General features: G+C 45.9%; 1 protein-coding gene across 2 annotated transcripts in view; it reads right to left on the reverse strand.

Moving 5' to 3' along the window:
* The window catches only part of ascc3 (activating signal cointegrator 1 complex subunit 3), a 146,285-nt gene that overhangs the window by 71,780 nt on the left and 56,872 nt on the right, over positions 1 to 17,633 (reverse strand). For both annotated transcript variants that reach the window (XM_024385525.2, XM_024385526.2), the window contains exons 12-14: positions 11,152 to 11,316; positions 3,952 to 4,128; positions 3,483 to 3,554 (exon numbers count right to left, since the gene is read on the reverse strand). In XM_024385525.2, coding sequence (XP_024241293.1) covers positions 3,483 to 3,554; positions 3,952 to 4,128; positions 11,152 to 11,316 — 414 coding nt within the window. The remainder of the gene's footprint in view (positions 1 to 3,482; positions 3,555 to 3,951; positions 4,129 to 11,151; positions 11,317 to 17,633) is intronic.

The following is a 17,633-nucleotide window of genomic DNA, read 5'->3' on the forward strand; positions in this document are numbered from 1 at the left end:
AATCGAAAGGTTGCAAGTTCGAATCCCGAGCTGACAAGATACAAATCTGTCATTCTGCCCCTGAACAGGCAGTTAACCCACTGTTCCTAGGCCGTCATTGAAAATAAGAATTTGTTCTTAACTGACTTGCCTAGTAAAATAAAAAGTATAATTTGTCCAATAGCAGCAGTCAAATGAGTTTGTGAGACAGGAGAGCCACCAAAGCTGTGCTGAATATGTTGTAGCACATTTTACATGATGCATTATGATTAGAGGTTGACCGATTAATCGGAATGGCCAATTAATTAGGGGGGCGATTTAAAGGTTTTTTAAAATTTGATTTAATATATATTTTTTTTTATACCTTTATTTAACTAGGCAAGTTAGTTAAGAACAGATACTTATTTTCAATGACGGCCTAGGAACGGTGGGTTAACTGCCTCGTTCAGGGGCAGAACGACAGATTTTCACCTTGTCAGCTCGGGGAACCAATCTTGCAACCTTACAGTTAACTAGTCCAACGCAATAACGACCTGCCTCTCTCTCGTTGCACTCCACAAGGAGCCTGCCTGTTACGCGAATGCAGTAAGCCAAGGTTTTTTATTTATTTTTTCACCTTTATTTAACCAGGTAGGCAAGTTGAGAACAAGTTCTCATTTACAATTGCGACCTGGCCAAGATAAAGCAAACCAGTTCGACACATACAACGACACAGAGTTACACATGGAGTAAAACAAACATACAGTCACAATAATACAGTATAAACAAGTCTATATATGATGTGAGCAAATGAGGTGAGATAAGGGAGGTAAAGGCAAAAAAAAGGCCATGGTGGCAAAGTAAATACAATATAGCAAGTAAAACACTGGAATGGTAGATTTGCAATGGAAGAATGTGCAAAGTAGAAATAAAAATAATGGGGTGCAAAGGAGCAAAATAAATAAATAAATTAAATACAGTAGGGAAAGAGGTAGTTGTTTGGGCTAAATTATAGGTGGGCTACGTACAGGTGCAGTAATCTGTGAGCTGCTCTGACAGTTGGTGCTTAAAGCTAGTGAGGGAGATAAGTGTTTCCAGTTTCAGAGATTTTTGTAGTTCGTTCCAGTCATTGGCAGCAGAGAACTGGAAGGAGAGGCAGCCAAAGAAAGAATTGGTTTTGGGGGTGACTAGAGAGATATACCTGCTGGAGCGTGTGCTACAGGTGGGAGATGCTATGGTGACCAGCGAGCTGAGATAAGGGGGGACTTTACCTAGCAGGGTCTTGTAGATGACATGGAGCCAGTGGGTTTGGCGACGAGTATGAAGCGAGGGCCAGCCAACGAGAGCGTACAGGTCGCAATGGTGGGTAGTATATGGGGCTTTGGTGACTAAACGGATTGCACTGTGATAGACTGCATCCAATTTGTTGAGTAGGGTATTGGAGGCTATTTTGTAAATGACATCGCCAAAGTCGAGGATTGGTAGGATGGTCAGTTTTACAAGGGTATGTTTGGCAGCATGAGTGAAGGATACTTTGTTGCGAAATAGGAAGCCAATTCTAGATTTAACTTTGGATTGGAGATGTTTGATATGGGTCTGGGAGGAGAGTTTACAGTCTAACCAGACTAAGTTGCTAGCTTGCGTTAAACTTATCCTATAAAAAACAATCATAATCACTAGTTAACTACACATGGTTGATGATATTACTAGATATTATCTAGAGTGTCCTGTGTTGCATATAATCTGACTGAGCATACAAGTATCTAAGTATCTGACTGAGCGGTGGTAGGCAAAAGCAGGCGCGTAAACATTCATTCAAACAGCACTTTCGTGCATTTTGCCAGCAGCTCTTCGTTGTGCATCAAGCATTGCGCTGTTTATGACTTCAAGCCTATCAACTCCCGAGATGAGGCAAGTGTAACTGAAGTGAAATGGCTAGCTAGTTAGTGCGCGCTAATAGCGTTTCAAACTTCAATCAAACTTCAGGAAATAGTCCTATAATTCCTACAATAACTACAACCTAAAACGTCTTACCTGGGAATATTGAAGACTCATGTTAAAAGGAACCACCAGCTTTCATATGTTCTGAGCAAGGTGCTGAAACGTTAGTTTTTTTACATAGCACATATTGCACTTTTACTTTCTTCTCCAACACTTTGTTTTTGCATTATTTAAACCAAATTGAACATGTTTCATTATTTACTTGAGGATAAATTGATTTTATTGATGTATTATATTAAGTTAAAATAAGTGTTCATTCAGTATTGTTGTAATTTTCATTATTATCAATTTTAAAAATGTAAATTGTCCGATTAATCGGTACCGGCTTTTTTGGTCCTCCAATAATCGGTATCGGCGTTGGAAAAAAATCATAATCGGCCGACCTCTAATTATGATGCATTACAAGCTCAAAACATTTTTGAAATGTCAGCTTGAAACGTATTTTCTTTCTCTTCAAGTCTAATGTGTCATCATTCAGCCATGTTGAAGGCAGCAGCAGCAGGGCCTATAGCTGGATAGTTTCATCTCCTCAGCACAGTGACTTAAGAAATCACAGAATGTCTGGGGTTTGGAAATGACTTGCGGCAGCAACGCCAGATGAAGTGAAACATTCTCTTAATGTGATGCTGTACATCACACACACGATATGTCAATGTGATATCAAACAGTCTATTCTATTAATAAGCCTCAAGTTAAAACTCTTTCTGCAGGGTTACCTATACTAAGCAGGGGTTAGCACAGATTGAGCAGCGTAGCCTAGCCTGGCGTCTCTTCCATCCCCTCGCTGTGGGCCCACTGCAGCAAACTGTTATTTATTGAAGTTGTTTTATCAGTGCAGAGCTGTGAGGAGGGAAGCGTCCACGGTAACCGCTGGTTTGAAAGCTTATTAAAGTTCCGTCTGCCGGGCTGAAACCCCAGCACAGGAGGGCCAGGGGGCTTCATCCAGACAATTCCATCTATCACCCTCCCAGATGAAATTAATATATGTCACAGCCATTTCTGACAATTTAATATGGAGCCTAGACAGATGCTCCCTATTGGAGAGTTTTGGCTTCAGGGCTGTGACCCACAGACAGAAAGATGACATCACATCTAGACTCGCCGACTGTGAGACTGAAAACACAAACCACATTTTCCAATTCAGATACCAGAACCTGGTACAGTATTTCTGGTCCTTTTAAAAACATGTATTGATTGCAGGCAAACTGTGTGCAGATTCATTTACTTGTGCACTGTGTGTGTGTTTGAATGAGACAATGTGTACACACACATACACACGTGTGTGTGCGCGCTCGTGGTGTGCCTAAGTGTGTGTACGTGTTGTTCGCATAGGTGTGTGGGTATATGTTAAGGGGATACAGACAGAACCAGCAGGCTGGACTGGGAACTCAACACACAGCGCAGATGGGGCTAAGTGGAAATGGATGAATCCACAACTCTGGAAGCTGGGGGAGTGAGTCAGCTAGGGGCTGGAGAGGGAGACAGACTAACACACACACACAGTACAGTACAGAGAGCCTTACCTGATGTCCATTTCTGATCTGCTCCAGAACCTTCTCATAGCAAACCTCCTCCATATCATGAAGCTGCTGGATCTGAGAGAAACACATATTGGCTGTGTTAGAACTGTTTAAGAGCATTGGACAGGTAAACGAAAGGTCGCTGGTTCGAATCGAACCTGCAATTCTGCCCTTGAGCAAGGCAGTTACCTCCCAACAACAACTGCTATCCGGGTACTGATGACACGGACATGGATTAAGGCAGCCCCCTCCCCACCTCTCTGATTCAGAGGGGTTGGGTTAAATGAAGAAGACACATTTCAGTTGAATGCATTCCGTTGAGCAACTCACTAGGTATCCCCTTTCACCTACGTTTGACCAGATCAAATGATTCAGAAGAACGTGGTAAAACAAAACTCCTGGCCCTGCTAAAGACACATGAGCTCTGGCAGTATGGTCAGCTTGATGCGTGTGTGTGTGTGTATGTGGTCACCTTGTTGGTGGTCTTGATGCCGACGAAGCTCTGTCCGAGGGGCACGGGTCTGAAGCGGCTGTCGAAGTAGAAGAGTCCGATGTAGGGGTTGACGTGGAGGAAGGAGGCCACGTCCAGGTAGTTGGGCAGCGTGGCCGACAGACCCAGGATACGGATCATACTCTGGGTTGACTCCACCTGGAATAAACCCACACCAAGGTCAAAGGTCACACCATGATGACGTACTCTGAATGGACATCTTACAGCAAAGTCCCACAATGATGACATCACAATCTGACTGGACTTCACCAGTCATGACACAGTGATTTCAGTAGGTGATTTGGATCAAACCCGGATGCTTCCCTACACCAGTCTCCTCGACAGGGAAGAAGTGAGAGAAGTGTTGTCTTACACGAGAGGTGGGCTACGTGCAAACACTTCAGAGAGAGAAAGACCATGTAGGTTTGTCTGTGTGTGTGGGAGAGAGAATGCGAATGGGAGAGAAAGAAAGCGAGGGAGAGAGAACATATAGATGCAGACAGAGAGCAGCGAGGAAGAGAGAGAACAGATAGATGCAGACAGAGGGCAGCGAGGGAGAGAGAACAGACAGGTGCAGACAGAGGGAGAGAGAACAGACAGAGGGGGGCAGCGAGGGAGAACAGACAGGTGCAGACAGAGGGCAGCGAGGGAGAGAGAACAGACAGGTGCAGACAGAGGGCAGCAGAGGGCAGGGAGAGAGAACAGACAGGTGCAGACAGAGGGCAGCGAGGGGAGAGAACAGACAGGTGCAGACAGAGAGCAGCGAGGAGAGAGAACAGATAGGTGCAGACAGAGAGCAGCGAGGGAGAGAGAACAGACATATGCAGACAGAGAGCAGCGAGGAGAGAGAACAGACAGATGCAGACAGAGAGCAGCGAGGGAGAGAGAACAGACAGTGCAGACAGAGGGCAGCGAGGGAGAGAGAACAGACAGGTGCAGACAGAGGGCAGCGAGGGAGAGAGAACAGACAGGTGCAGACAGAGGGCAGCGAGGGAGAGAGAACAGCAGACAGAGGGCAGCGAGGGAGACAGACAGGTGCAGCAGACAGAGAGAGAGAACAGACAGGTGCAGACAGAGAGCGAGGGAGAGAGAACAGACAGAGCAGACAGAGAGCAGCGAGGGAGAGAGAACAGACAGGTGCAGACAGAGAGCAGCGAGGGAGAGAGAACAGACAGATGCAGACAGAGAGCAGCGAGGGAGAGAGAACAGACAGATGCAGACAGAGAGCAGCGAGGGAGAGAGAACAGACAGATGCAGACAGAGAGCAGCGAGGGAGAGAGAACAGACAGGTGCAGACAGAGGGCAGCGAGGGAGAGAGAACAGACAGATGCAGACAGAGAGCAGCGAGGGAAGAGAGAACAGACAGATGCAGACAGAGAGCAGCGAGGGAGAGAGAACAGACAGATGCAGACAGAGAGCAGCGAGGGAGAGAGAACAGACAGATGCAGACAGAGAGCAGCAGGGACAGAGAACAGACAGACAGACAGAGAGCAGCGAGGGAGAGAGAACAGACAGATGCAGACAGAGAGCAGCGAGTGAGAGAGAACAGACAGGTGCAGACAGAGAGAGAGGAGAGAGGTGCAGACAGACAGAGAGCAGCGAGGGAGAGAGAACAGACAGGTGCAGACAGAGGGCAGCGAGGGAGAGAGAACAGACCGATGCAGACAGAGGGCAGCAGGGAGGAGAGAGAACAGACAGGTGCAGACAGAGGGCAGCGAGGGAGAGAGAACAGATAAGTGCATACAGAGGGCAGCGAGGGAGAGAGAACAGACAGATGCAGACAGAGAGCAGCGAGGAAGAGAGAACAGACAGATGCAGACAGAGAGCAGCGAGGAGAGAGAACAGACAGATGCAGACAGAGAGCAGCGAGGAGAGAGAACAGACAGATGCAGACAGAGCAGACAGATGCAGACAGAGGGCAGCGAGGAGAGAGAGAACAGACAGATGCAGACAGACAGCGAGGAAGAGAGAACAGACAGATGCAGACAGAGAGCAGCGAGGGAGAGAGAACAGATAGGTGCAGACAGAGGACAGCGAGGAGAGAGAACAGATAGGTGCAGACAGAGGGCAGCGAGGGAGAGAGAACAGACAGATGCAGACAGAGAGCAGCGAGGAAGAGAGAGAACAGACAGATGCAGACAGAGGGCAGCGAGGGAGAGAGAACAGACAGATGCAGACAGAGAGCAGCGAGGAAGAGAGAACAGACAGATGCAGACAGAGAGCAGCGAGGGAGAGAGAACAGAGGTGCAGACAGAGGGCAGCGAGGAGAGAGAACAGACAGATGCAGACAGAGAGCAGCGAGGAAGAGAGAACAGACAGATGCAGACAGAGAGCAGCGAGGGAGAGAGAACAGACAGGTGCAGACAGAGGGCAGCGAGGGAGAGAGAACAGATAGGTGCAGACAGATGCAGACAGAGAGCAGACAGCAGCGAGGAGAGAGAACAGACAGGTGCAGACAGAGAGCAGCGAGGAGAGAGAACAGACAGATGCAGACAGAGAGCAGCGAGGGAGAGAGAACAGACCGATGCAGACAGAGAGCAGTGAGGGAGAGAGAACAGACCGATGCAGACAGAGAGCAGTGAGGGAGAGAGCGTGAGTGTATGTGTGAGAGGCCCATCTCCTTGCCTCCTGAGGTGAGTGTGACAGGGAAGATTGGTAAGGCTTTTAATGTGATGCAGTACCCGTTTATACCCTCTATCAAGATAGGGCCCAGCCAATCCCTGGCAGCCGATAGTCCTGGCCCGGACCAGCCTAACACACACACAGCACTGTGTCAGCACAGTGGTAACAAAGCGGCCCATACTGTAGATACACATTATGTTCATTAACAGTGCCCAAGTCAGCCTGGTTGAGTGGATAGTGGGCTTCTTACACACACCATTTCTCCATTACTCTCACTTAATGGGCTCTCGAGGGCGGCTGCTTTCCCTGAGCTTTGTCCCAGATAGTCTATTCAATGTTTCAGCAATACCAACACATTACATGATCAGCGATAGTTCATTATACAGTTTTCAACACTTCTGCATCTATGATACTTTACCAAAGAGCCATCCACATTAATGCCTCCAGTGATGAACGGTGATGCAGGTAATAACCTAAGTTTATCTCCGGAGCAATATAAAGCCTGGGGTGAGTCTACCTGACGACGGGAGAAAATTAAATAAACCAAAACTTTTGACAAGCAAAACATCACGTGATAACTGCTTCAGTGATCATCTTATATTTACATAAAGAGAAAGGAGGAAAATAAAACATCCTTTAGAGCCTCAACTTAATTTAGAGGCAGAGAACTCCATATTCATGAGGTTAAAAGATGTGAACTTAAGCACCCTGTTCCTCCTGTGTCAGGAGCACCAGCCATGGTTCCTCCAGCAGAAAACACTAACAATTAGGTTAGCCTGTCAGGTGTAGCGGTAATTGGACAGGAGGGATGTGTGTGTGCTCGTGTGAGTTTATTTGTGTGTGTGTGTATGTATGTGTGTGTGTAGTTAGGGTTGGGGGTATATGTGCAATGGGTTTGGGGTCCTTCAACTCCTGGAGTATTGTGGGTAGGAATGGATGCTAAGTATGTCGACTTCCAAAAAAAAAAAAAAAAAAATGCAATTACTGAACATCTTTGGGAGGGAGAAAGAGTGAACCATAAAGACTCCGGTTTCTTATGTGTCTATATTTGTGGGTTCAGTTGAGGAGGAATAAGATATGGTGGATTTCTCTACTGTGGCCTGAGCGCGTTTCTCCAATGGTTTATATGTCCATCTAAGCTTGTCATTTCTCAATAAAGATACACACCATCACCCTTCCTCACTGTCTCACTGAAACACATATCATTCTGAAGTCTGGTTGTTCCATGTACTCCTGTGTGTTCTGGATCAAAGTTACCGCAACTTTGATGGTTAACCTAAATATTGATATGATCATATGTGAGATATGATTTGTGGGTTATGACTGTGGCTGAGGCCTGAAGACTTGTAGAGCAACCACAGACCACAGCTTCAGGGTTACTGGACCCCCACAGACCACAGCTTCAGGGTTACTGGACCCCCACAGACCACAGCTTCAGGGTTACTGGACCCCCACAGACCACAGCTTCAGGGTTACTGGACCCCCACAGACCACAGCTTCAGGGTTACTGGACCCCCACAGACCACAGCTTCAGGGTTACTGGACCCCACAGACCACACCTTCAGGGTTACTGGACCCCACAGACCACAGCTTCAGGGTTACTGGACCCCACAGACCACAGCTTCAGGGTTACTGGACCCCACAGACCACAACTTCAGGGTTACTGGACCCCCACAGACCACAGCTTCAGGGTTACTGGACCCCCACAGACCACAGCTTCAGGGTTACTGGACCCCCACAGACCACAACTTCAGGGTTACTGGACCCCCACAGACCACAACTTCAGGGTTACTGGACCCCCACAGAATTCCCTGTGCTCTGACTGATTTGTCTCTTCTTGGAAACCAGAGGACTAAAGTCCCTGTCCTTCTCCTTCGGAGAACTCTTGTGTTGTTTCCCCTCTACCTCGTCATGTTTAATTGATGAGGTGGACTCCTTTTTGTACTTCCAGAGGCGACAATCTTGCTTACTGTGCGCCAATCAATAATTGACAGTGTCTTAAAGACACCTTCCAATGTGCTGTTGACTGTTGTCTCCAGTACGGCACAAACACCTTAATTACAAACGCTGGCTGGAGAAACACAGGAAAGACATCTCAGGACGGTTGGATCAATCTTGGATTTTATGTGCAAAAAAAACTAAACACACTGCCTCTGAAGTACCTGCCTGTGTATAGACCAAATGAACAGTCATAATGCATTATAAGACATGTTATATGCCTTCATAACAGCCCACGGCTCCGTGACAAACGCTAGTTATAGTGTTTATAACACCCTAGACAAACGCGAAGAGACAGACAAAGAGGCAGCAGTGTGCGGTCTAGGAGAGTCTCTAGGTAGGGGTGTGGCCTCACAGGACACTCCCTCAGCCCTTCTCCAGTGATAGCAGCTAGAGCTGCACATGAATAGGCTGTGAATGGAGTCAACAGCGGTCAGACGTACAGACTGCTTTTCAATTACCTGGCGGTTAACCTTACCCACCCAGAGGTCCCCGACGTCACAGCACACTAAAATAAATAAATAAATAAATAAAAAGCAGCAATATATCCTGTCAGTATTCTTCTCTCAGTCTCTCCCCTCTCTGATCGGTCTCTTTCTCCATTTTGTTCTCAACACTCCTCTCTTTCATCTCCAACTTTTATGTCTATTATCAATATTTTAACATTCATATTGGTATATTGATGTGTGTGTGTGTGTGTGTGTGTCTGCCCATGGAAAAAAAAAAAACATTCCAATCCCTCATCACCTAGGAGACCATGAAAATTCCTACCATGCATCTCTCTATCCCCGCTCCATTTATTCATTTCCTCCCTGGCTGGGATTGACACCTGACGCAGGCTCGTCACAATGGAACACGGTTGCGGGACACTCCGGAACGATGGCTGCCATTTCCCAGGCTGTCTAAATTTGCATAATCACTCTAATATCCCAAACGGCTGGGCTGATCCCTGCGCAGGACGCTGTCAATCATCATAAGAGGGAATCAGGCATCCCACTCAGACGCAGAAACACAAAGCACAGGCAGCACAGCCCACAGACAGACAGGGTAACTAAAGCTAAATCACTCTGACTTAGGTAAACACACAGCTCCACAAACCAAGACTAGACAAAAACCCTTACAATGTTTAACAATGACAGAAACCTGATATGGTTGAATGAGAATGACTGTGTTGTACTAATATTAATATGAATGTCCTTGTGCAGAATGTTCACCATGGTGAGGAGACCCTAGTGTAATGATAGGGGGAGGGACTGACCTGTCGGAGTGGGCTGACCACCAGGCTAGTGTGGTGAGAGGGGACAAGGGAAGGGGGGGACAGGGTAGGATAAGGGCTGGGACCAGGGCTCTAAAGTGCGACCATTTTGGTCGCATATGCTCGAAAATATTTTGCTGTACGACCTGGAATTTTATTTTGGGGGCACCATTAAGACTGCAAAACCATGTGATCACCCAGAATAATTGTTATGATTCGGCTTCGCTGTGCCGCTGCCTCCGAGTGCCATACTCGCCAGCCCAGAGAGCAAATCAAGTGCACCTATAGGCCTACAGCTGGCCAATCGGATGGCTCAGATTACCGTGTCTGCAGTCGATGCCCAGCTAAATTGATACTGTGAGATTTTAAAACCATGACTAGAGAGCAAAGTGAGTTCACGTTTACAGTTTTATTCAACACTGTAACCACTTTTTATTGAACACTTTTATACGCCATTAAATTAGGTTCTCCTTTCTTCCACTCGCATTTCAACCAGCACTGCAGCTGCAATGGATGAGCAGCAAAGTGTATCGAAATGCTTGCATTGTTATTATTGGCAACTTGTGTCTATTTTTATATGGAGGAATATTTCACTTCCACTGGTCATAGGAGTAACATGAATATGAGCATGAGACTCGAGTTTCACCATCAGCTGGAAGACGTCCCCTTTTTGGTCACAGCGGAGGGAGGGAGAGCAGAGGGATGGTGAGGGGCAGACCCTCTGCTGCACCCCCCTCTGAAACTGACCATCAGTCCAGTGAAATAAATAAAAAGCACATTATTAAAATGTATGCTCACTCAGCTGGGCCTCAAAGTAATACAACAACTGATCTAGAACCGGTGTGATCATAAACCATACGTTTTGAATGCTTAAATCATCTGAGAAGAACAACATTGGCAGGTCAATTCAAGCATAGCAAATATGCAGTGATAATGTATTGGGCCTATAGCCTACTGCACAAACCTCATTGTTACAGAACTGCTTTTAATAGGTTATTGTTGGATAGGTTACTGTTTAAGTAAGGTTAAAAATATATAAAAAATATAATATATATATATATATAATAATTGACAATAAACAAAGTCTTTAAAGGGTTATAGTTTCTAGCCACACCATGTGCTTCAAAAGTAGATATAATTAATATATGCCCAAAACAGGCTTTATCTCAAATCATTTTAAAAAATCTGCTTTTCTGGTGTTTCTACATTTTATTTTGTTCTACTAACTTTTAAAGTTCGGCGCACCAGTGCTACCAATATATATTTATATTTTTTAGAGACTTATGCTGAGACAGAGAGGGACTAACCTGTCGTAGTGTCCTGGCCACCAGGCTCTCCAGAACTGGTCCTCTGTCCTCGTGTAGCAGATGCACCTCGTCCAGGATGAGGAGCTTTACAATCTGGGACAGGGCCACGTCTCCAACGCTCTTCCTGGTCACCACGTCCCACTTCTCAGGGGTGGTCACCAGCATCTGGAAAATCAGATGGACACACACCGTCAGTGACAGACAGATGAACACAGACAGACTTGATTTGTGGGTCGATCCAGAAGTACCTGTTCAGCCCCATATATTCCAAATCCATGACATATTTAGGTCAAGGAGTTCTTCATTACCATCAGACCAGGGTCCTGTGTTTAACAAGGGGACAGAGTTCTTCCTGTCCAGGTCACGTGATCAAGGAAAACACTGGGCCCTACTCGCATCATATACACCACCTGCAACCAGAGCACTCTATCCATCATCTGTGTTATCAGTTCATCACTCTATCCTCTACACATCCCTCACTCCTCCCTTGTCATCTTCTTAATCATCATCTCACCTGTTCCCGTTTAAAACCCGGACCCATTGGGCCCTTCAGAACCATCGTTCTAGTGCAATTAAGCGTCTGACGATAGAAAAATAGAACAATGAATAATGAATGATGTTCGAGCTGTTTGCCAACCCATCGGTGTGTGTGCGCGCGCTGTCTGGGTGTGCGGAAATTCCTATTAGACACTTTTTATTAGACTCTAGTTTGCATTTAAATCCATCTGGCTAGCCATTACAGACTGGCGCTCCTTCCTAGCAGAGACAAAACGGCCACACACACACACATTGCCATTAGAGACTGGCACGGTGCTAGCAGAGAGTAAACGGCCACACACACACTGCCATTAGAGACTGGCACGGTGCTAGCAGAGAGGAAACGGCCACACACACATTGCCATTAGAGACTGGCACGGTGCTAGCAGAGAGTAAACGGCCACACACACACTACCATTAGAGACTGGCACGGTGCTAGCAGAGAGGAAACGGCCACACACACATTGCCATTAGAGACTGGCACGGTGCTAGCAGAGAGGACACGGCCACACACACATTGCCATTAGAGACTGGCACGGTGCTAGCAGAGAGGAAACGGCCACACACACATTGCCATTAGAGACTGGCACGGTGCTAGCAGAGAGGAAACGGCCACACACACACTGCCATTAGAGACTGGCACGGTGCTAGCAGAGAGGAAACGGCCACACACACACTGCCATTAGAGACTGGCACGGTGCTAGCAGAGAGTAAACGGCCACACACACATTGCCATTAGAGACTGGCACGGTGCTAGCAGAGAGAAACGGCCACACACACACTGCCATTAGAGACTGGCACGGTGCTAGCAGAGAGTAAACGGCCACACACACACTACCATTAGAGACTGGCACGGTGCTAGCAGAGAGGAAACGGCCACACACACATTGCCATTAGAGACTGGCACGGTGCTAGCAGAGAGGAAACGGCCACACACACATTGCCATTAGAGACTGGCACGGTGCTAGCAGAGAGGAAACGGCCACACACACACTGCCATTAGAGACTGGCACGGTGCTAGCGGAGAGGAAACGGCCACACACACACTGCCATTAGAGACTGGCACAGTGCTAGCAGAGAGGAAACAGCCACACACACACTGCCATTAGAGACTGGCACGGTGCTAGCGGAGAGGAAACGGCCACACACACACTGCCATTAGAGACTGGCACGGTGCTAGCAGAGAGGAAACGGCCACACACACACTGCCATTAGAGACTGGCACGGTGCTAGCAGAGAGTAAACGGCCACACACACACTGCCATTAGAGACTGGCACGGTGCTAGCAGAGAGTAAACGGCCACACACACATTGCCATTAGAGACTGGCACGGTGCTAGCAGAGAGGAGAGAAGTGGCTGTCTTAATTAGGCTACAGGTTCATCTAAATGAAAGCTCTGGCTTCCAAACCAACAACTAGCAGGCCACAGTGCTTTCTTTAATTACACAACAAAAACAATGACAAGACGCCATTTGAGGAAACCCTCATTATTTTCCTTGCATTGTTTTTAATAACATTGATATTGACCTCATTATTTATTTCTATGACTGGTTGCTAAGTGTTTAACATTTATGGTTGGAAACACTCCCACGGATTGATTTCAGTGCTTCAAAAACTCTCCCCTAGATAAATCACAATATTTGTGAATATGCAGCGTTGGTGAAATAGAAGAGAGTGCAGTCCTGGAACACAATGGGGCAGATAAAGACCTGTGTCAAAGTGGGTTTCCATTATAGAACATTTACAATTACTAGAATGGACATCCACATTCAAATCAACGTTCCATGATGATCACGTAGAAATAGTGTCCTAGAACTGTTCTGATGTGCAAGTTGCAGCTCATCTGTGGTGGTCAGACCCAGCCATATGATAATGAGTGGGGCTCGACCCAACGTGCACCCAGTGGATGAGAACAATCCTGGAAAACACGGAGCAGTTTACTTGAACACGGATTAAGCCCTGAAAAAAATCATACTGAAGAATCTCCATTGAAAGAGCATTTTAGTCTAGGACTAAGCCTAATGTGTGTCTGAGAACCCGACCCTATATTTCTATGTGATGTGACTCAGCACCAGCTCCATGTTAATGAGGGGGGCTCTACCCAGGCAGCTCTACCCAGCGTGGTAACAGTGATGTGTGCAGCCATGTGGAACCCGGGGGCATGACGAGGTCTTCCCATACTACCACTTATCTACTAATTACCTATCTGACGGTCTGTCTGTCTACCTGTCTCTGACGGTCTGTCTGGCGGTCTTGCGTGTGTGCCTTTCTGTATGTCTGTCTGTGGAGCAGAGCACCAGGGGGCCACTCTGCCATTAAGTTAATATTTACTCTCGGGACTGAGGGAGAGGGGCTAGGAGAACCAGCACGCCCACTGCTCATTCACCCACCCACCCGCACACTGGCATGTCTGCCAGCCAGCAGACACTCCAAGCAAATCTACTGTTACCATGGTAACTATCAGTGCCACAGAGAGAGAGGGGGTTTGCAAGGAGGGAAAGGTAAGAGGGTAGAATTGTTTCACTGCTTTCATACTGTAAGTGAACGACTAATAGCTTGTCCAGGCTACAAATGTATCCAACTGTGTTTGTGTGTGCGAACATCCACTGCATGTTTTTGATGGGAGTTGTGACAATAGCAGTGACATAGCAGACACAGAAATCAAATCGATGTTTATTTGTTGCGTACACAGACCAGCAGATGTTAAAGCAGCTGCAGGGAAATGCTTGTGTTTCTAGCACCAGCAGTGCAGTACGTTTCTAACAGTACAACACTACTACAAGGAATGCATGTACGGAAGTAGTTATGTAGGAGGAGCTATGTACATATAAAGTAAGTCCTTAATTAGCTTCATTTCTCACAGATCAAATTAAATTTCAACAGAATAATATTGCTGGAATGCTAATCTTCTCTGTATCGAACTACAGCAATGACTTCACACATATATGTAAACAGTGAGAAACAAACACTGGTGTGAGTATGTTTGTAAGAGAGAGGGAGTGAGGGAAGGAGGGAAGGAGGGAAGGAGGGACAAATAGAAAGGTCTGTTAGAAAGTTGTTTCAGATAACAAAAATGTATGAGGATCATTTTTTTTTTAAATCCTCCTTATTTACCCTGAGGTCTCTAGAGAGCTAACTTTATAGTACCTAGTGAACTTTAATGGAGTTGTTATTGGAGTTTTAATACACTTACTCCACACTAGCAGAAACAGGTAATTTCATGAAATTGTATTTCATCCAAAGCTCTACAGTCTGGGTAGATAGAGAAGCAAGGCTGGTTGGTGGGAGTATGCAGGGGGTAAGGATAATATTGTTGAGCCTCTGCCAGTCCATCCTCATTAAAAGTGTGTGTGTGCCCTCTCTCTCACAAGGAAACAAACGCACGTACACACACACCTCCAGATTAACTGGTATTGACCTCATTGCTCAAGATTCACATCTCGCTCTGTCTGTCTCCCTCTGCTTTCATCTCTCTATCCTTAAGTACCAGGAGGTTTATGAACCTCTAAAGTATAAGCTTTACTATCCTCTTTTGGATTTGCTAGATATGCTTGTTCTTGGCAACCTTTTCAGCCTAGTCCTTCCTCTCTCTGTCTACCTCTCACCCCCTCCATCAGTGAGGGGCTCACTAGATGGGAAGCAGTTTAGCCTACATCCTTCACTCTACCCTCCTTTTTGTTTCACAAATCCCATTCATCCTCTTTCTACTGGAGCTATTAACAAATGCAATCGAGACAATAACAAACTCATTTACAGGCCACTCACTGAGGCAAACAACCTAATTGGTTGATTTGCTGGGGAGCTGTTACAATTGGATATTGGATTGGACAATTGATTCATCATTTTAATTGAAAGAAATCATCTGATTGGTTATGTCACTACGAGCATAACAAGTGGCAATCTAACAACATCATTATATTCAACTTAATTTTGTGAGTGGCAAGTTTTTCCTGACCACAGACACATTTCAAATATGAGTTAGTCTCAACTCATGTCAATCACATTTTCAATATATCCAGCCATCTTGTTAATTGGAGAGAACAGAGAGAGAACAGAGTAGTCTTTGTATCCATAACTAGCATAAATGGGAGAGCACTTTACATGAGGTTATGTTGAAAGCATCACCTCTCCCTCCCCCCGCGCTAAAATACAAGCACCACCTTCAAAGGCACAAATACAGTGGACAATAAACAGGATATGAATTTGGTATTTTACAGTACAACTAACTGTAGTCACCATGGCAACTACAAATAAGCCTGCTGAGAACAAGGAATCAGGAAAATGAAGAGGGGGTGAGTATAGACGAGGGAGAGAGAGATCAGATATGGAGACCCAGAGAGTGTTTTTTTGGGACGCTTATATCCTAACAGTTAATAACAAATATAAAAATTTAAAAGTATATATTATTTGTTATTCATTTTCTGAATGGAAAAACATTAAGTGTAAACTTAATAGATTACAAACAGATAAAGTATGTAGAAAAGATAATGAACCTATATATTTTTGATAATATAAACTTTGAGAACTAACACCAAAATAAAAGCTAGACAATCAGGAGAATTGCAAAAACAATGAATTTAGCAGTATTCATTGTATTAGGTCTGAGCAAAAGAACACAGCATTAACCATGAAAAAATGTAATAGAATTGCAGGAAATTAGCTAAATGTCTCAGCTCAATTGCAGAATATGTAGAATCGCAGGAAATTTACTTTAAAACGGCAAAATAAATTCTCAGCTGTATGGTAAAATGTGTAGAATTGCAGTAAATTGGCTTAAAAATGCAAACATTTCTTTACAGTTCCAAGATGGGGGCCTCTAATATTTTCTCGGCCAACCGTGCTCATTGCCACGCCCCCTGCCATGCCAACCACCTAAAGCCTTTTTTGATCCAGAAAAAGCCCCTACTCTGACCTGTGAGTGACCCTGCATGACTGTCTAGTGTGAGAAACTCTGTGGTTGTGCTGGCTTCTCTATGGCTTATCAGTTCTATCAGTAGCTACAGTATGTTGCAGTGAAGGAACAGTCCTTTTATAAAGCCTGACAGAGAATTAAGTACAGGAAGACACCAGAGAGAGAGATAAGGAACTGCACTAGTCTCCAACATAAAGCAGGAGAGGGACACTATCATCGTTGGAGGGTGTGTGTGTGTGTGTGTGTGTGTGTGGTGCCGGAGCGCATGCCTTCGAAAGTATCGCCAATTCTTGTTTTTATGACTTTTATTTTCAACTAAGACAGGAGAGCAACCATTATCTATACTGCAGTTCTGTACGTTGCTGTGTGATTCATGGACACAATATTGTCTCCTACTCTTCACTGCAGAATTACAGATGTATGACTGAAGTCTGTGTTGTGACCTGAACCTAACTGAGCCCAAAGTGCAGTGCGAGGAGATCAGCTGTAACACACTGTTATTGGCCCTGTGGATCTCTGTCCCAGACACGGGCATTGGCCCTGTGGATCTCTGTCCCAGACACGGGCATTGGCCCTGTGGATCTCTGTCCCAGACACGGGCATTGGCCCTGTGGATCTCTGTCCCAGACACGGGCATTGGCCCTGTGGATCTCTGTCCCAGACACGGGCATTGGCCCTGTGGATCTCTGTCCCAGATAGTCTAGTGCTGATGTTGTCTCTCTCCTGTGATCTCCCTCTGCTGTGTAAACCCTGCTAATCTATAAGCCATAAGCTGCTATGACAAATACCCTTTTCACACTACTGAGCCTATCGAGCCAAACCAAGCCAAGCTGTACTGGGCTAGCCTGTTTACGCACCATAGTTACTGGAATGGACAATGTAAAGAAAGAGATCTGAGCCAGAACAGTATAGTTGGGGTTGGCACTATAGTCTGTGTGTGTGTGTCTGTGGCTGGCACTACAGTGAGTACGGTTACATGCTAGGGATGGGCATGAGTACTTGAGTACTCGAACGGACGTTAAAACTCAATCTT

The sequence above is a fragment of the Oncorhynchus tshawytscha genome, linkage group LG23 (assembly GCF_018296145.1).
Source record: "Oncorhynchus tshawytscha isolate Ot180627B linkage group LG23, Otsh_v2.0, whole genome shotgun sequence".
In the NCBI taxonomy this organism is placed as follows: Eukaryota; Metazoa; Chordata; class Actinopteri; order Salmoniformes; family Salmonidae; genus Oncorhynchus; species Oncorhynchus tshawytscha.